General features: G+C 39.5%; 1 protein-coding gene across 1 annotated transcript in view; it reads right to left on the bottom strand.

Annotated features, from left to right (window-relative positions):
• Positions 1–9,304: 9,304 nt before the first annotated feature.
• The window catches only part of LOC126457896 (transcription elongation factor B polypeptide 3), a 163,852-nt gene continuing 151,394 nt past the window's right edge, over positions 9,305–21,762 (bottom strand). Inside the window, exon 9 of the mRNA XM_050094568.1 lies at positions 9,305–10,345. Coding sequence (XP_049950525.1) covers positions 10,272–10,345 — 74 coding nt within the window. The 3' untranslated portion in view covers positions 9,305–10,271. The remainder of the gene's footprint in view (positions 10,346–21,762) is intronic.

Raw genomic sequence — 21,762 nt, 5'->3', positions numbered from 1 at the left:
AGGTCATCACCTATGTCATCTGCCTCATCCCTGTCCAAACTGTTGTTGCCGCACCAGCTATCACTACATGGTCCTCTTTTGTAAAGTCCTTACATAAAGACCCTAGGTCCTCTCACACATGACTTGGCCCTGCATTTGGCTTGAAGATACTGGTGGCCTGGTACACTGCCCCTAAACTTTCCTGTAACTGAGGGCCTACACCTCGCCCATGTCTACTACCTAGCAGCAGCACTTTCTTCTACCTAAGACTTTGTACATTCCTAGGCTTCTTAGTCTTGGTTGAAGAGTGCTGCACATGTCCTGCTCCTCATTCTACCTGACGCTCTTCTCCACTTAACTCTGGCAGTGGTAGATACCTGTTTTTGGTGTTGATGATAAAACTGTCAGATTGTGTTCTCTTTCTTCCTATCCTTCTACCAGCTGCCAGTTCCCAACCACCTTCTTCCCCCCTATCTCCCTTGATCGTTACGAGTTCCTTCCTTGCTTCCTCCAACTGTGCCCCAATCAAAATGTTCCTACTGCATACTCTGCAGTTCCTGGAGAAAGCCTCTTCTGTTCTCCCAACATTCTCCCCAGTGAAAATATTTCCTACAACAGTGGCAACAAATCCTTCTACTCACTATCCTATAACAGCTCCCACATTTCTCACTCATGGTCAGTTTCGAAAGAATAATTAAGTTTAAAGAATGTTTTAAATTTGTCAAGGATGCGAGATTGGCTGTGTGTAACCAAAAAAGACTCAAAGGTTTTATATATGGTGGTTGTTGTTTTTGTACTGATTTAGAGGTACAATGACAGAAGAAGAGCTTTCTACTTTGGGTTTCAGTCAGCTCTCGGTTCAGAGAATAATTTGAGCATGACATGACCACTTTCCTGGAGGGCAGTAACTTTGTTATAGATACTTCAACAATTAACTGTTACTATTTTGACAATTGATGTGTCTTTACTCCATATGCAATTGGATTTGGCTCTATGGATATTGACTGCCAAGCACTCCCCAGAGTATCTCAAACTGCCACCTAGTCTAAAAAAAAGCCAATGTACACTTTAGAAGTACTCTGTTACCCAAGTAGCTGCTTTCTATGTTTAGTGCATCCATGACCTATCAAGGGGAGTCCTACAATTCTCCACCCCAAAACCCAACTCTAGAAATTTGCAGCCAAGACCATCACAGGATCAACGGAGCCTTTGGTTAAGACCCTTCACTCGGCTCCAAATGAAAGGTCCCCGATCAATTCTAGGAACGTTGCTGCAAATTGTGAGCTCTGCTTGAACCCCACATGTGAGGCCAACAGTCTTCATCACACCTGCCAGTAAATCGTATGAATTGAGGAGAGCATCAGAATCCACATACAGACATCATTGGTGCCAAAAAGAGCCACAACTGCACACTCAACAGCCGCATGTAAGCACTGCCCCCCCCCCCCCCCCCCCAAAACAGACATACCGAGTTTTCTTTCCATCACCGAATGCAATTTCCCTAAGGGGCTCTTTAACATGCCCAGTATTGGGGCTCACGATAACTAGTAAACTTCTCCATCCCATGTGCCTGGTCAGACCCTGCTGAAGAAGCAGCCACCAGTACACTCAAGGTGAATGGGCGAGGTCAGATGTCCAGCCCGCAGTTTGACTTTCTGCCAGAGTGTTGCGAGCATATGTCACAACCTGACATTCACCCTGTGGTAAGTGCGAATTCCCTGCAACAGGTACACGACAAGGTGCCACAGCAGCTGAGCCCATGGGTGCAACAAGCGACACCTGAAGTGCCCCGTGAGAAGCGCTAGATACTTTGCCATCGTTACACCCTGCAGACAGCTGACCATGGCCGTAATTGTCTTCAGTTGCTTGTGACATGCAGCCAATTCCTTCTGCATCTACACACAGCATGCACACGCCCTATCCCTCCTACGGTTACTAACTTAATAATTAAAATATGAAAACAAAAAGGAAAAAACTAAATATGTAACTTGCTACTCTCCTGGTGTGTCACCAGCAGAGGTTGGTGGCTGAATGCTGTGATCAACGGTCACTTACCCTTCAAAACAAATGACAAATGCACTACAGATTGCCCAAATGTACACTATACAGATGCTAAGTCACGAGACTACGTTCTCAAATACAAAAACACACAACGAATTTAAGAATTAAACTATACAAGCAAACAAAAACATGCCAGGAATTTAAAAATTAAACTCTGTAAACATACAACAGTAGCTAAATATGTGACTTGCAACCCTCCTGGCAAGCCACCAACAGAGGATGGGCATGTCCTTTACATATATTGTGAAAAGTAGTGGTCCTATCACACTCCATTTGGGTATGTTTGATGTTACTTTTACGCCTGAGGCATCATGCTATGATGTGTGTCTGTCATTATGGTGATGCGCAGTATTGCAAACTACCGATCGTAAGATGAGGTTTTTCCCAAAATCTTCATTTGAAAAATACGGTCATCTTGTATTTGCAAATTAAACTATTTCTGCTGAGGTTAACATTTTTACATTGTTTAATGGATTACTTAGTGGTCATCTTTCCTTTACAGATGAAACTTCGGATATTGGTGTCACATGCAGGTTTATTTTGAATAATTCAGAATGGCAGTACTAGGCAAACGATACTCGTTTGGACACGTTTATGGTTTCTTGAAACACTGGAGTGCTCGATACAGAATCAACATTGCTCAAGCTATCATGTGATCTCTGATTTGAGTGGCCCTAGAGCAAGGGATATGCAAAAAAATTATGAACTACCCACTACAACAATCTAATGCTCTGCTTAAAATTTGACAATTTTGTGAAACTTACAAAATGTTGTTGTATTTGAAGAGCCTTGCAATAAAAGTTCTCAAAAAAATGGTTCTGAGCACTATGGGACTTAACTTCTAAGTTCCCCTAGAACTTAAAACTACTTAAATCTGACTAACCTAAGGATATCACACACAGCCATGCCCAAGGCAGGATTCGAACCTGTGACCGCAGCGGTCGCGCGGTTCCAGACTGTAGCGCCTAGAACTGCTTGGCCACCCTGGCCGGCAAAGGTTCTCATACATCTATGGATACCGAGTACAAAAATTAATGTTCCTTTTTATGTAAAGGTAACATTCAAAAATGGAAACATTGTCCTTCAAAAAACATTACTTGATCCTGAATCCAGATCAATATTTTACTGATTATTAGAGACTGTAATGACTTACTACATGGATTGCAATTGAGAAACTCAGTCACTGTTCACATATTAGAATATCAGATAAAAATGTTACTAGCTTTTAATGAGCTTTAGAACATGATGATGACATTCGGATGAAACAAGAAGGAAAATTGATCCAGACAGAAATGTCTAACAAACAACATCCCTCGTATTAAAATGACTATAATTGCTGTGCGAATAAATTAAAGTGGAAAGATCCATTGTCGAGATAGTACCAACAGATGTCAGTATCATGGGAGGGGTGAAAGTTCAAGAATTGAACTGCGATCTTTTATTTATGTATTAGTTGCTCTTCCTACATGACTTACACTGTAGAATATATAGCAGTCCTTGTTTCACCAACATGGATAATTGGCAGGGCTAACTGGGTGCAGCTCAGCCAGTTGGTTGTGTTTGAAAACCATGGCAGCCCCCAGGAATGGGTGGACCACATAATGTGTGAGATCCATCATGCCACAGACCTATCCCTACCACAGTCCTCTCAGGAGGTGACCTGTATCACGATGGACAGAAGACTACCACTTGTCACTGGACAACCTCACAGCTTTTTGAGTTGCAAGAGCCAAGGAGAGCAAGAAAATGGTCATAGCAAGCATTCCTAGACTCCATAAACCATTCCATCAGTTCGACAAAAGTATGGGAAGCTATCTGGAGGATTTATGGTAATGTCGTTTACCGATAGCAACAGTGCTGAAACAGAGGAGGAAAAGGAGGAGGAGATTAGTATTTAACGCCCCATCGACAACGAGGTCATTAGAGATGGAGCACAAGTTCGGATTAGGGAAAGAAATCGGCCAAGTCTTTTCAAAGGAACGATCTTGGCATTTGCCTGAAGCGATTTAGGTAAATCACGGAAAACTTAAATCTGGATGGCGGATGCGGGTTTCAACTGTCGTCCTCTCGAATGTGAGTATAGTGCGCTAATCACTGTCCCACCTTGCTCGATCAGTGCTGAAACAGGGATGTCTCTAAACAATGCCCAGAGACATTGCTCAGATGATGGCCGAAAGTTTTGCCAAAACTACAGCTGATGCAAGCCAGGGCCCGGCATTTCGTTGCTACTGTGCAAAAGCAGAGAGAAGAAAGTTGGACTTTAGACCCAATGATTCTGAAACATACAACTATCCTTTCTACATGTGGGAGCTGGAATCAGCTCTGTCTGAGACTTGTGATACTACACCGGGTCATGACCCCCTGCATGCTTAGATATTTCGCAGCGCATCAACATAAATCCTCCTTCAATGTTTTATATGGCAGACAGGCAACTTCATTACTCATGGAGGGAGGCAGCTCTGATACCTTTCCTGAAACCGGGAAAGTACCACACATCTCCCAGTAGTTGCAGGAGCTTTGTAGGAAAGACCCACGAATGAATGGTTAACTGTCATCTGTTCTAGTTGTGAGAGGCCAGACAACTGCTTAGCCACTCTCAGTGTGGATTATGGAGATTTCAGGCCACTGTCGACAACCTGACCCTGCTAGAGGCAGCTATTCAGCAGTCTTTTCTATGCAACCATCACTGTATTGGTATATTCTTCGATATCAGTAAGGCATATGATACTACTTGGAGACTATTTATTCTTGCACAACTGCATCACTGGGGCTTTTGTGACCACCTCCCCATCTTCATACAGTCTTTCCTGTCTTAACAGTTTTTTCAGGCCTGAGTTGGTGACACGCTGTCAGCTCATTTTGAGCAGGGTAGTGTTTTAAGTGTTACCCTCTTTGCGATAACCATAAACTGTATCACTTCTATGGCAAGGAGTCTCTTAAAATGCTCCTTATTTGTGGATGATTTTGCTGTTTTCTGTTCCTCCTCCAGTGTTGCAACAGCAAGCCGTCAATTGCAACTTACTATGTGGAGGTTGGAGTGGGCTGCAATGACGAGTTTTCAGTTTTCTGCAGATGAGTGTGTGTCTATCTTCATTTTAATCGTTCTTGTTGTATTTTTATTTTTCCTGGTTTGTCTATGGGGGACACCATCCTACATTTCAGAGCAGTTTGTGGGCCTCATTTTTGACTCAAAAATGCTGTGGCTGCCAACCCGAGAGACCAGAAAGCCTGAATCATAAAGACACTGCAACTCTTAAAGTACCTTAGCCCAAGTCTTGGGGAGCAGACAGGACATGTCTCCTCCAGTTTGATATGGCTTTTGTGTGTTTTCGACTGGACTATGGTTGAACAGTATATGGATCAGTGAGGCCTTCTTATTTGAAGATCACTGACACTGCCCACCATAAGGGGATTCAGCTGATCACGGGTGCTTACCTGTAAGCTTACCTTCCCATACCCAGCCTCTGCGCTGAGGCCAGTAAACTGCCACTTACCATCTGGCAGCAGCTCCTCATGGTGCACGAGGCATGTAGGATCCTTGCAGCTCCGACTTCATCCGCACAGCATACTGTTGCTTGTCTGCTTCCAGTATACCTCTTCTCCAACCATCTACGGGCCACAATGCTGTATGGGATCCGCATGCAGCATATGCTGGTGTCTCTTGGTGTTGAGCAAGTACAACCCCAGATCCAGGGATCTAACCATCTGCCACCCTTGTTACTGCAGAGGCCCAGCGCCATTTTAGATTTAGTGCAGTACGGGAGAAGTTGTCCTCTTGCTTCTGTTTTTAGTGCCACATTTTCAGACATTTTGTATCAGCAGCAGATTTATGTTGCTGTCTTTATGTACAGGTCTAAGCAGGGGGCTTCACTGGTTGCTCTGTCATTTTTCCGGATCTTGTCCTCAAGGTCCAACTGCCTGTCCTCAAGGTCCGCTTGCCTCAAGAAATCTTCAACACAGAATTGTATGCGATCTTGTCTGCTCAGATTCTCTGAGTGCTATTTACTCCGTCCAACGTTTGTACCCAGCAGATAGTCATCCAGGATGTCCTCCTCCAACTACGACGACTAGGGAAGGAGGTGTCTTTCTGCTGGGTACCTGGGCACATAGGAATGGTGGGGACTGAAAGGGTGGATCGAGAAGCCAAGGAGACATGTTGTGACCCTTTGGTATTTCAGTGTGTCATCCCATTCACACTATCACGCCTCACTGTTGAGGTACAAAGTCCTGCATCAATGGGAAAACGAGTGACTGGAAGTGACTGACAACAAGCTCCATGTAGTAAAGCCCACAACTAAGCCATGGCATACTTCTTTCCAGCCACATCGATGGGACAACGTCTTCACATAGGCCACAGCTCCGTGACACATGGATTCTTACTCCAGTAAGAGGACCCACCAAAGTGTCGTGCTTGTGGTGTACAGATCACTTTGTGTGACATTTTGCTGGACTGTGCTTTATTTTCCAACCAGCAGACTGTGGCAGATCTCCCATCTATTTTAAGCAACGTTCAAACGAATATCATTCAAGTTTTAAAGTTTTGTGAATCACCCAACATTTTTAACATGATTTTTAGGGAGATGTTTTTAATGTGTCAACATGGTGGCTGGATCACCCAAGTTTTTTGTAAGTGGTCAGCCATCACATTTCCTTGCACTTTTCTTTTAGCTCTTCAGTGTTTTGTTTTCTCTGTGCTTTAATTTCATGTATAGCTACTAATTGGTTTCAGGGCACATGAGAGAGAGTGACTTTGTGGTCATTTCGAATGCATGCGTGTACAACGATTTTAGTTTCTCCCCACATTCGTTTGTATTGTTAAGTGTAAGGGCACTGATGACATCGCCATTGGGCGCCCATAAGATCCACGCACATACACATGTTTCATAGTTGCACAAACACGGCACTACAGAAAGAACTAGATCAGTGCTAGGAGCGGAACAGTGAGCGCACAGCAAATTATGTTATGTTGTTAATCATGTGAAAGTATACTGCATACTTTGGCTTTTCTGCATAAACAGTAAAAGTCTAGGTAGGGGCCAGTGGCTTACTTAGGTTTTTCGTGCTACAATGTCGTTGACACTCGCTGTGATGTATGACTGGAATGAAAGGAGGTGTGTCAGCTACTAGTTTTACGCAGCCAATGAGAGAGCGGCAGGCAGATGATATGTTTGGGAGAAAGTGACTTTGTAATATTCTCATGTCAGTACAGACAAAAAAATCTGATATGAATTCAGATACAAATAGTTGTGTTCTTAGGTTCCCAAGTAACCACAACTTTAGAAATTGCAACATATTCAGAAGAAACAGCCAAATATTGTGACAACAAAGACATAAATTTCACAGCTGTGTCATTATGATTATGATGATGACAATTATTACTATTATTATTAAAAATAGTGACACCACAGATGACAGGGCAGAAGTGCAGAAGTAGAAAAGAAAACAGCCTGCAAATTAATACAAACCATTTCTTTTCATTTATTTTATTCCTGCTCGTTTTATCAAAATGTGGACAACCATAAGTTTAGAATAGGTATAATGTTAACTTTTAGGCAGATACTTTATGTCAATAAAACAGGTTGTTATTCTGATTAGTCCGAATATATTAAAAACAAATTTATCTCAGTAAGTCTCTTGGAGAGAGGGGGGGAGGAAGGGGTGGGGGGAAAAAGAGGGATCATTTTATAATTAGGGTCATTTTATAGTCGGGTAAATATGATACTAGATAGGTGTCTAATACAGCAGAGTTTTAAAGTTATATTTGTATCTCAAGGAACTCTTCCTCCTAGTTGAAGTGCATACCCTCAAATCACTACATGGAGAATGGAAGTTCTGTAAAATGAAACCTTGGTAAATTTGTTTGGGATCCCTTTGAATGTGGAGGCAGTCACATGCAAAGACTCTTTTTTTTTTTTTTAAAGCATGAGGCCAAAACTGAATCTACTGTACATGCAAATGTGTATGAAATGAGGATTCTTCACAAAATATTTTTGATTTATCACCTAGTGAGTAAGTGTGTTGTCACGATGGAGCAAGGTGCTTCCTACGTTAACATGACAATATGTCCATGGTTCTTGCTTTCTTGGTCTCTTTCAGTCAAACACAACTGGAAAATATTCAAACACATGATCAGCATGAGTACTAAAGGCCTCAGTATTGTGCACTCAAATAATACTATCATTCATCATTCGTTCAAACGCATTACCTCAAACCAGGATAAAATTAGTTCTGCCATGTTTTGTGGTTAGTATTAGTTACAGTACTGAATACTGCTTCTGACCTGTTGTAAAAAAAATTATTACTACATTACCAGATATGTTACTCAATTAATGGGTTGGTATTCACAGCCTGGAAACCATTCTTTTATGAGGTAAGCAATTATACAAGACAATAAAAAAAAATCTAGAGTAAATTTAATGCACTTAAAGGTGCACTAAGCATCTTTTTCAATCATTTTGTGAGCACAAAATATCTTCTTCAGTAAAAGAACCGAGTTCCATTTTTGTGTGTGAGACCACAGAAGAGGGCTAACCACCAGACACCAATATATTCCCAAAAGGCACTGATTCTCACACAAATTAAATCTGAAATTATGTAAAATTATTACACACAAATGTTGGTGTTTCAGCTTGATTGTTAACTGATTGATTACTGTACAGAGCGCTATAAAGATCCTTCCACACAGCTAACAGATGTATTGTTGAAACTTGCAACAACTGCCTGATTACATGTTATCATCATGAATGATTCTTTACAGTGAACAGTGGACTGGAAATCAGTCTTCGTCAGAAATTTAAATGTAATGCTACTGTACACTTTTTTTTACATAAACTAAGACTCCAACTATAATACAATGTCTATAACAGCTAGAGTGACTATTACAATGAACAATGTTAAAATATATTAGGATAGTGGACAGTAGGATACAAGCTGGTATATGAAAAATGAGTGTTTTCCTTAAACGTGGTGTTCCAATTGACCATTCTTACTTAGTTTACCAGTCAATAAGCAATTCAATGGTCATGGAGATCTGAAGATATGAATTGATTGAGAAACGAATAAGTTCTGACATGCCATGTCTCCTCAGTTTTTATCCTCCTGGTCATTACATTAACCAACAATTAAAATTACTTTTTTTCTGTTTACTTTTGTTAACAGCTGTAACATTAGAAAATTTCAGAATGTATACATATGATAATATTAAAGGGACCAGTGAAAGCCATCATTCTTTTGAGTACACACACAGGATATTACCATTAAAAATTACAGTTGGCTGAGGCTTTTATTTTTCTCACACATTTTTTTCTTTGCATTTATCAACACAATAGGAATCACAACGGTAGTCTCTCCTAGAAGTTACTATTAAAAATAAATTATCCAACAAGTACGCATTGGAAGAAAACAAGGTAATATTTTTAGATGTCCATTCTGTTCATTTCCTGACTTTCAGTCAATGCATGAGATGATTGTGAGTACTCACATCACAAAAGTATCTTTATTTTAAACAACTCTAAAATTACATAATGGTTATATTTTTTTCCATGGTCAAATAAAGATAGCTTAGCATAAGCAAGATACTGACAGAAGTCATCAACAACAAACCCAACGACTCTTTTGTTTCAGCAAAAGAGATAACTGATAAATCCATTAGCAACAGAATACATCTGGGTGCTTTATAAATTAAAATAATAAAATTTTAACAATAAGAACACATCACAACTTGATACCAATTGTGCAGGCTATCTATTTTTTATAGGAACTAAATAACTTGCTAAAAATGCAAAATTCATTGTTCTTAAGAGTTCAGTTCACCTACTCAACTGAAAAATAGTCCTGCTATACAATACACAGCTTTTTCCAGATGCTTCACAAACACAGTAAGTCACATACTTCTTCCTCCTATAAATATATATCTAATATATATATATCATCCTCCATAAGTCATTTACTTTTGATTATTTCACATTTAAAAAGATTAAAATTATATGCACATCAATGGAGTCCGGATCAGATTGCATCCCGCTGTCAAAAGAGTGGAGATGTAAAGGAAAGAGGTCATATTTTCTTTGTATAACACATCACAGAAGCACATTACTCTTCCACACTGGTTCAACGTATTTAGAATATTTTCTTTGTAAAACTCAATTAGAATCATCGATAAAACTCACAGATGCTAAACGAAAGTAACAATGATCAGCCATCCATGAAATATTCTCTAAATACAAGAATCATCATCTTTTGAAGCTCTTCACAAGTTTCATTGTCTTCTGCATCAAAGGTGCCATCCGAGGTTTGACTTTGGCAGCTGCAAACAAAACAAGGTACAAAAAGATTGGTAAGATAGTACAGTGTAAAAATTTGTGCTATACCACTAATAATGGTAATATTAACGTACTTCTGTAACAAAAAATATAAATTTTAAGTTACAAAATATGGTTACCATCTTGTTGAATTTTTGGCAGAATGAATTACTGCTAAATTCTAAGGTTTCCAGTACTTTGCAAATGGCAAAGGTTATCTGCTGTTTTCTTAAGAATGAAATAATGAAAATTCTATGCTTTTTTAGAGAAATATAAGACTCAAAACCTGTTATTGTTATATTAACTTTACTTCCACCCTCTATTTTTCTTTCTGTAAGCTGGCACTATGCTAACTGTTTAGAAAGCAAACTACTTTAACTTGTAAATGCCATATCACAACTATCGTGAAAAATTAAAGGCTTTCTGAGCTGCTGCTGTCATTTCCAAGAAATACGGTCAGTTGTGACTTTGACTACTATAATTCACACTAGTTTCAGCTTGCTGGTGTTACTGAGTGGCCCCCTAGTATTTTTCATTCTGTCGCATCAGCTGAACTGTCTCTAGAAACCCTCTCCATGGATGAAGCATACCTACAGAACTCCTTAGGAGAAGTCTTTAGCAAGTTATCTGAATGGTTGCTGGGGCACTCAGAACTTTTGGGAGAGTAAGTCTTTTCAAAAGGACTTAAACATTTGATTTCAAAACATGATGAAACAGTTTCAAGACTTGTCCCTTGTATTTTTAGTTTTATGCTTTATCGGGACTCAAATGTTTCTATAAATGAGTTGCTTCTTCCTAGGTTACACAACTGTTCTAATCCTACAGATGGTAACTTTTTTCTTCACTTACATTCAAAAAAACTAGTTACCGAAGATGAACGATATGGTAACTAGTAGTAGCATCAGCCAACATTATACGAGAACAACATGTCTTAACTAGAATATGTATAATCATATGAGAAAAGGAAACTACTCACGGTACAGAAGTGCCAAGTAGGAAATACACAGATCAATTAAGTGTTGGAACTGTATCTCAGTCTGGTTAAAAAAGAATGTGTGTTTGAAAGCTGAGCTAAAGCTTTCAACATCCTTTTTACACACATATCTGGAACTCCATACTATTTTCATATAATAAATGGTTTTCTACTCTCATACAACAGTTAGAACTAAAAGTAAGTCATCATGCAACAGTGAAATACCCTCAGCATGACTGAATGTTATCAACATATAATATTATCATTTACTAGGACTGCTTACAAATGAAGTGAATGAACAGCAATTCAGTTGTCATGACATTTTCATATGCATGCCACTATGATGAATCCGTCTGGGATTTGACTGGTTCCTACTTGAATCATATATTTTGGTCCACTGGTTCTGCTTCACAATACAGCGCAGTGACTATTGTCATTTTTTATTCAATATATATATTTTCCAAAAGATTAAGGCAACAGAACAGGTGAGAGGAACCAGGAATTATTTTTCTGTTTTTGTAAGGGGATATGCAGGGTATCACTCTCAACAACCTGCTATCCATACACAAAGTTTTGAAAGAATTCTGAAATTGCAATACAGTGGTTTGGCTTCTGAAGTTGCACAGGATCATATTTCAACCTACATACTGGAAAGGAAACTACAAACAGAACAAATTGCAGTACCTCGTTGTGGTCATAATGTAACTTCATTATGGAACAAACTTTTTCAATACATAAATGGCTTTCTCCATCCAACTTTCAAGATGCATCCATGAGATGGTTCTTTGAGATAAGAATTTGCAGTTCATTCAGAAACTGATAGATCTTTTTCCAAAATGTTTCAATCAAAACACATGTCTGCCTAAAAACAGTCATATTTTATGCAGTTGTGATGGAAAAGAATGATTTAACTAAAAAGCCATTCAGTGAGAGTTTCATGGGCAACTTTTTCCTACCCTATTCTGTATTAAGTTCAATGACCGAAAAAGGCATAAAATTATCAGCCCTGAACTAGCAGTGAATCTCTCTTTTGTTTTCAAACACTTTTGAGTGTGAAATTTATATTTTAAGTACATTAGTACAAATTTATTCAATTGCTGAATTTCTTATTCATTTCACTGTCATCTGGTAATGGCTACCTGTGCCAGCTCAGTTCTCTTCACAGCTAACAGATGATTGACTCCATGCATGAACCTTGGGGGCTCTTTCTGTTTATGACTGATGAAAAATTGGTATTCTTTTTCGACTATAAGGCTATTCAAAGCAATGACGTGTGCTATATCATAGAGGTTTTGAAAACAACTTGTTTCTTTTCAGTTAAGAAGATCAGATGATCTCTCAGCATTTTTATATTTTTATGTAGCTGCCCCCATTGCTGATACAAAGTTACTGATATTAGTAAGCAATTTCTCAGCTGCCTTGTCGAAAATCATGGTGCTCAGACAAAATGTCAGAAAACATCACATCAAAAACAGAAGCAGGTGTATAATCTCTTCTTTACTACACCAAATCTAAAATTAATCTGGGCCTCTCCAGTAACCACAGCAGCAGATGGTTAAAACCCTGGAGTTGAGATTGTACTTCCTCCACACCAAGTGACTTCAGCACACACTGCACACGGATTCCAAACGGCATCGTAGCTTATTGACGGTTGGAGAAAAGACGTTCCAGTGGTGGACGAGCAACAGTATGGTATGCGGGCGAAGTTGGGGCTGCAAAGAACTTGCATGGCTGACACACCATGAGGAGCTGCTGCCGGGTGGTGAGCAGTAGTTCCCTGGCCTCAGCACAGAGATTGGGTATGGGACTGGTCCTATAGGCACTCAGGGCCAGCCGAATCCCCTCATCGTGGACAGCATCAATGATCAATTAAGAAGGCTTCACAGATCCATACACCATGAAACTATAGTCCAGCCGCGATAGCATGAAAGCCCTATAAAACTGGAGCAGACGTGCCCTGCCTGCTCCCCGCGACCTGTGGCTAAGGCACTTTTTGATGTATGCCTTGAGGGTTCTGGCTTTCAGGTCTCTCGGGTAGGGCAGCCACGACAATCTGGAGTAAAAAATGAGGCCCAAAACCTCAATGAGTCTCTAAACTGTAAGATGGTGTCCTCATATACAAGTCGGGCAGATTAAAAATATGATGAGATTGATTAAAATGCATGCATGCCCACGCGCATGTGCACACACACACTTATGTGCAGGAAACTGAAAACCCATGTTTGCTGTACACTCCTCAAACCTCCACACTGTAAGCTGCAACCGACAGGTCGCTGTTGCAACACTGGAGGAGGAACAGAGAACAACAAATAAGAAGCACTGTACAGGACTCCTCCCGTAGATGTGATACTCTTTACGGCTATGTCAAACGAGTAACAATTAAAACACAGCCCTGAGGGACACCATTATCCTGCTCAAAACAATCTGACAGCCTGTCACCAGCTTGGGTCCTAAAAAACTGCTGAGACAGGAAAGACCTTATGAAGATGGGAAGGTGGCCACAAAAGCCCCATTGATGGAGTTGTGTCAGAATACTATGTCTCCAAGTAGTATCGTATGCCTTACTGATATTGAAGAATATGCTGATACAGTGATGTTTACAGAGGAAAGCCTGCTGAATAGTTGCCTCTAGCAGGGTCAGGTTGTTGACAGTTGACCTAAATCTCTGGAATCCACACTGAAGGTGGGTAAGGAGTTGTCTGATCTGTAACAACCAGATGATGGATAACAATTCGCTCCAAGGTCTTTCCTACACAGTTCATTAAGGTGATATTCATGTAACTTTCCTGGTTTGAGGAGAGATATCAGAATTGCCTCCCTCCACAAGTTGAGGAAGTTGCCTGTGTGCCATTTAAGATTAAAAGAGTTGACGAGGATTTTCTTTGATGCTGGTGGCAAATGTCGAAGCATGCAGTACTTGATTTGATCATGACTGGGTGCAGTGTTACACATCTCAGACAGGACCAATTCCAGCTTCCACATGGAGAAAAGGGAGTTGTAGAGCCCAGATAACTGTTGGCTCCAAAGTCTAACTTGCCCCTTGCTACAAATGCACAGTAGTGATGGAACACCAGATACTGGTTGGAATGGGTAGTAGCTTTGCAAAATGCTCTGCCAGCATCTCAGCAATGTCTCTGAGCATCGTTTGGAGACTGCTGCTATTGGTAAACGCCTGTGTTTACTGGAAATCCTCCAGATGGTTTCCCATACCTATGTAGAACAAGTGGAATGGTTGACAGAGTCTAGGAACGTTTTCCATGACCTTTCCTACTCTCCTTAATTATGCTTCAAGCCTTGGCTGTGAGGCTGTCTGGAGTTGGGTGGTATTTAAATCGTCAAAGAGCTGCATGCCTATCCTGGATCATTAAAAAGCACTCCTCAGACCACCAAGGTAGAGGTTGCCTCCTAAGATGACCTGTAGACTATTGGATAGATAAGTCAGCGGCATGATGGATTACTTGTGTGATGTGGTCCACCCAGTCCTGGTGGGGTCAATGAACTTAACATGTAGAAGTAATACTTTGTGCATACTTGATATTTTTTCTGGAAATTGATCTAAAATACATGTAGCTTCCTGAATAAGATACAAAATGAATGTGTAAAAATGAACGGTTCCCAAAAGGAACGATCACCATTGAATTAATTCCCAAAGATGAACAAGTTGGCCCATTTCTAAGGTGGACATTTGTTTAAATATCTGGGGATTCCTCAATTTCTCTCTTATATTTCTAGGCACCTTGTTAATGATTTTGGTATCAGAATACATAATTCAGTTTTGAACTGGGGAAAATAATGCAATGTGAGTATAGATATTGTTTACTTATTATTTTATTTCAGTAATTATCTTGACAAGATATGACAAAGACAGTGGCAGCAAGGGGGTAGTGGTAGAGGTAGTGGTAGTGGTGGCAACAACAAGGAAAGAAAACCTGCCAATATATTTACCTACCTCATGTACTTAGGAAAAGGAGGGTTCCATCTTTCCCAAGTCAAATAAAACGATTGGTGAAAGAGAAACAATATCACTTAAGTCTTGATCTAACTGACTTGACTGCTAGCACTATGTGAGGACCCTGGGGTTGCACACAAAATGGGATACAGTTCTGAAAGTAGAAAAGGATAGATAAGGTGGAGCAACTATTGTCATCCAGCAGCATCTATACTTCATTTAGAAAGCTGCAAAAGTAATCCGTATTCCAGAAGAGCGGCATGAATTAAGGAACTTTCTTAAGATAGTGGTCTAAATTTCATAGGGTGGAAATGAATGCTTCTGGATTTGGTTTAAACAACTACCAGATTTGGAAGTTCCAGTCCTCATGATCACACTGTCAAGAAAGCTGGGCACTTTAATATGGAAGAGAAGTGTCAAAGTGCAACTGAGCAATCAGAGGGCCTTAGAACCCTACAAAACACACAAACACTATTACTGAATAACAAAGGAACCTTAAATATAAACTGAATCTTGAGAATAGCCAGACTAATAGATGAAAACAAACTGAAGAGCTGCTTATACAAGAGACAATGTATTTTTAATGAGGATGCAGCGCAAGCAAACACACATGATATTTGCAACAGTGAGTCAGAAAAAATGAAGGAAGAAATGGCTTGATACTAAGACACTTTAAAATCATACCTGTACATGTAAAATACATAGGTTATTATTTTCTGTTGCCATGCCCTCAAAAATTATAACAACAGGTGGAAATGAGTCAAAGAAATGTAGGCAAGCTTATGTGATGAACTACTACATATTTTTTTGACTAACCATAAAAATTCAAATATGAGTGGGTAGGTTTCTGATTATTTCATTCCTCAATACTTTCAATGCTGCTGACATTCCCTGATAATTGGAAACACGCTTACATGGCAAACAATACTTTTCCTTCTTAATTCAGGGTGTATATGCGGACAAGGAAAAAAATTCCCGGATTTCCTGGTTAAAAATGCACTTTCTCCTGGGTGAAAATACACATTTTCTGTGTTAAGTGACAGTATACTTTTCCTCAGAACTGTAAAACTTATCAATCCTTTGAATGGTTATGGTTTTATGCATCTGCGTAGAATTTCCCAGCACTTTAGAAAACGAAACTCAGGGAAAAAATATGTTTTCAAAAGATCTACAATGTGCAGCAACATCTACACTGCCTATTTTCGTATTACAAAAGTATAAATTCGAATTCCACCAAACACCGCATGTTACTTTCCGAGACATTGAAATCGAGACTGCGATGTGCTTTTGTAAGCCAGTCATAGCTCATGTCAAGTGATCTTGCCAGCCGATGACAGCGGATATTCAGAGCATAGAACACGTGATGTAGTCAGCCAATAGCAACATCACTGTTAAGCAGTGTGAACACAAAAACAGGAAAAGTTAATGATTTAAATTAATATACATAGTGTTGCTACAAGAAAAAAAAACTTTCACATTTAATATTGGTCTCTAAGACTAATAAGCTGCAAGAGAAGCTAAACTTTCACAAATAATGTTGATCTTTGCGTGTATCACACTGTAAGATACATCACACAAATGTACCAGTAAAATTTTCTAGCAACATCATAAATGTCTGATCTTCTGGGTTCAAAATTATTCTAAATGGTCTTCCCCAAGAGTTGATTTTTAAATGAGAGTCACACCTCTGTGACTTAAGAAATTCATCATACATTTTTGCAATAGTTCCTCTTGCGTAAGAGGAAATTTACTTTGAAGGTAACACTTTTGAAACAACCATTCGCAATACTTTCCTGCAAAATGTAAGTAATAGATTCATTTCAGCACTTGCCAGAGAGAGCTAGGTAACAGATGTCACCGCACTTGTGCAGCTATGATGACACAGGAAGCCCATATTTTCGTACATGTAAAACATTAAAAGACCTTACATTATGTCATAAAAGAAAGAAGACATTGGAGGATACTCAAAGAGCATCAAAATTTTGTGACCCATACTAAAATGCATAATTCAGCATAAAGTGCACATTTGTGTGTCCAGATTCTGACAAATTTTCTTGGAGTACCAGTACTGTATTATCTCATGTATGGATCTTTATTATGGCATAATGCCATACCTGCTAGAAGATGAAAACATGCACTTGAAACGCAGTGAACAGTTGAAAGTAGCCCTCTATGATTTTTACCCTCCACGCTGCCCTCCAGTACCAAATTGGTGATCCCTTGATGCCTCAGAACATGTCCTACCAACCGATCCCTTCTTCTAGTCAAGTTGTGCCACAAACTACTCTTCTCCCCAATTCTACTCAATACCTCCTCATTAGCTATGTGATCTACCCATCTAATCTTCAGCAGTCTTCTGTAGCACCACATTTCGAAAGCTTCTATTCTCTTCCTGTCCAAACTATTTATTGTCCATATTTTCACTTCCATACATAGCTACACTCCATACAAATACCTTCAGAAACGACTTCCACACTTAAATCAATACTCGATGTTAACAAATTTCTCTTCTTCAGAAACGCTTTCCTTGCCATTGCCAGTCTACATTTTATATCCTCTCTACTTCGACCACCATCAGTTATTTTGCTCCTCAAATAGCAGAACTCCTTTACTACTTTAAGTGTCTCATTTCCTAATCTAATTCCCTCAGACATCACCCAATTTAATTCGACTACATTCCATTATCCTCGATTTGCTTTTGTTGACGTTCATCTTATACCCTCCTTTCAAGACACTGTCCATTCCATTCAATGCTCGTCCAATTCCTTTGCTGTCTCTGACAGAATTACAATGTCATCGGCAAACCTCAAAGTTTTTATTTCTTCTCCATGGATTTTAATACCTACTCCGAACTTTTCTTTTGTTTCCTTTACTGCTTGCTCAATATACGGATTGAACAGCATCGGGGAGAGGCTACAACCCTGTCTCACTCCCTTCCCAACCACTGCTTCCCTTTCATGTGCCTCGACTCATCTGTAAAGAATTCGCATTAGTATTTTGCAGCTGTGACTTATTAAACTGATAGTTCGATAATTTTCACATCTGTCAACATCTGCTTTCTTTGGGATTGGAATTACTATACACCCTCTATATAATCCTTCCACCTTTCTGCTTTCCCTTCTTTACTTAGTGCTGGGTTTCCATCTGAGCTCTTGATATTCATACAAGCGGTTCTCTTTTCTCCAAAGGTCTTTTTAATTTTCCTGTAGGCAGTATCTATCTTACTCCTCGTGAGATAAGCCTCTACACCCTTACATACACCCTTCCATCCCTGCCTAGCCATTTTGCACTTCCTATCTCCTATCGATCTCATTTTTGAGACGTTTGTATTCCTTTTTTCCTGCTTCACTAACTGCATTTTTGTATTTTCTCCTTTCATCAGTTAAATTCAGTATGTGTTCTTCTACCCAAGGATTTCTACTAGCCCTTGTCTTTTTACCTACTTGATCCTCTGCTGCCTTCACTACTTCATCCCTCAAAGCTACCCATTCTTCTTCTACTGTATTTCTTTCCCCCATTCCTGTCAATTGTTCCCTTATGCTCTCCCTGAAGCTCTGTACAACCTCTGGTTTAGTCAGTTTATCCAGGTTCCATCTCCTTAAATTACCACCTTTTTGCAGTTTCTTCAGTTTTATTCTATAGTTCATAACCAATAGATTGTGGTCAGAGTCCACATCTGCCCCTGGAAATGTCTTACAATTTAAAATCTGGTTCCTAAATCTCTGTCTTACCATTATATAATCTATCTGAAACCTTTTAGTATCTCCAGGGTTCTTCCATGTATACAACCTTCTTTCATGATTCTTGAACTTAGTGTTAGCTATGATTAAGTTATGCTCTGTGCAAAATTCTACCAGGCGGCTTCCTCTTTCATTTCTTAGCCCCAATCCATATTCACCTACATTTCCTTCTCTTCCTTTTCCTACTGCCAAATTCCAGTCACCCATGACTATTAAATTTTCATCTCCCTTCACTACCTGAATAATTTCTTTTATCTCATCATACATTTCATCAATTTCTTCATCATCTGCAGAGCTAGTTGGCATATAAACTTGCACTACTGTAGTAGGTGTGGGCTTCGTATCTATCTTGGCCACAATAATGCGCTCACTATGCTGTTTGTAGTAGCTTACCCACACTCCTATTTTTTATTCATTATTAAACCTACTCCTGCATTACCCCTATTTGATTTTGTATTTATAACCCTGTATTCTCCTGACCAGAAGTCTTGTTCCTCCTGCCACCGAACTTCACTAATTCCCACTATATTTAACTTTACCCTATCCATTTCCCTTTTTAAATTTTCTAACCTACCTGCCCGATTAAGGGATCTGACATTCCACGCTCTGATCCGTAGAACGCGTTTTCTTTCTCTTGATAACGACGTCCTCTTGATTAGTCCCCGCCTGGAGATCCAAATGGGAGACTATTTTACCTCCGGAATATTTTACGCAAGATGACGCCATCATCATTTCATCATACAGTAAAGCTGCATACCCTCGGGAAAAATTATGGTTGTAGTTTCCCCTTGCTTTCAGCCATTCGCAGTACCACAACAGCAAGGCCGTTTTGGTTAGTGTTACAGGGCCAGATCAGTCAATCATCCAGACTGTTGCCCCTGCAACTACTGAAAAGGCTGCTGCCCCTCTTCAGGAATCACACGTTTGTCTGGCCTCTCAACAGATACCCCTCCGTTGTGGTTGCACCTACGGTATGGCTATCTGTGTCATCGAGGCATGCAAGCCTCCCCACCAATACACGCAAAAAAATTAAAAAACCAAATTTTCAAAAAGATGTTCATTTTGTAGCACAAATCTTTCTGAAGAGTCTCATACATAAAACATATGTGTTTGAGGAAATGTAAGACATGTTATTTGGTCTTAAGAGTGCCACTCCTCTTTACACAGCATTCATCTATCACACGTCACCATATTTCTCTCTGTGGAATTCAAACGTGTAATATTTTGTAATGGATGCCATCAAACTATGTTCAGGACAGTGGCAATTAAACTGACCTGTAGTGCCTCTCCTGCTCCCAGTCGGCTAGTTTGACATCTCTTAAGAAAAACTTGCAATTAATACTGAATGGGAATTTTTGTAACCGAGAGAACAAGAACTCTTCCGAAAATTTGCACTCTTTATTGTTGATTAGCTAATAACTTCTGTTTTGTGTGACATAAAATTAAATATAGGATACATAAAACCAGTAAAGACAAGAGACAAGCACGACAGTACACATTTCTTCAATCCTTCAGTCTTGGAATTTTTTTTCTCTCTAATGTTGCTACAGCTTTACATGACATGCTTTCCTTTCTGTAAAGGAATCTATTACCTCATCAAAGTTCATCAAACATTTTGCTACATGAAAAAACAAAATGTCACTGTCTAATACTGAAACAGCTGTTGATAAAAATAGTACCCAAGACTGGTGTGGTTTCTCGATCTGATTACGTGTATTTTGTCACTGTCTGCTAGATAAAATGAAATAGGCCTGCCTAATATTGCAGCAATTGTAACACAAGCCAAATAAATGAGACTGTTTTAGCACAAATGGTCATTTTTAAACATGACGGAATATAATTCACGACGTACCAATATCAAATGCCCATTAGCCTACTATAAGAAAAAAGCTTTATGTTAGGAAATAGTTTCACATTTCATCCATGCACTTCAACTTCTCAGTACGGAATTTTCATACAATTTTGAATCTCATATTCTTCCATTGTTTTTGTGATGTCTCCATTTCTTCCCCTTCCTCATTCTAATAAACAATCTTGTCATCACCAATTCTGTAATTATTCCTGCCAGTGTCAAAACTTATTCTCTGATTAACTTCACTAACCCTGCCACAATCACCAGTTTAGCTGTCCCTCGTTTATTCTCCGGTTAGGCTTTATTAAGAGTTCGTACAGCTCCTTTTCCGCACAATTCTGAGAATAGAACTTAAGTGGAAACTAATCAGGGACTGTACAACTGACCCTCAATAGTGTAGCAATCAGGCAAAAATTTTCTGTCAAAATTTCACTTTCTTGGATACACTGAGAATATAATATGTAATCTTTCTTACCTGTTATTCCTGTTACTCGTTAATTTCCACTCTAGTAGCCTGAATCTATGGATTTCACTAGTAATTATAACAACAATGATCATTCACAAAACCAGTCAACCATATAAACAGCAATTGGCATTCACCCATTCGGCTTTATTCCACTCAGCTCGTATAGCACCGTCCCCTTTTGTCTGCAGAAAAGTTTAATTCTAGATGCGACGGCATTTCCCTTGCAGAGACATCACGTACACTATGTACGAATCCAATAATCAACTTACGATTCATTCACAAATCAACTCAGAATGTGTTAAAAATGTTCTAAAACCAACAAGGATGCATTTCAATATCACATGAATAATCGATAAACCAACGTGCGCTGGATGCTAGGCGCTTTGTGAAACACGGCTTTTTCCTCAAGAATATGAATTTGGAGCGTGCCCCCCCCCCCCCC

This window comes from Schistocerca serialis, chromosome 2, assembly GCF_023864345.2.
Source record: "Schistocerca serialis cubense isolate TAMUIC-IGC-003099 chromosome 2, iqSchSeri2.2, whole genome shotgun sequence".
Taxonomy (NCBI): domain Eukaryota; kingdom Metazoa; phylum Arthropoda; class Insecta; order Orthoptera; family Acrididae; genus Schistocerca; species Schistocerca serialis.
Note: the sequence above shows the minus strand (reverse complement) of the source record. Positions and strands in the feature narration are given on the sequence as shown.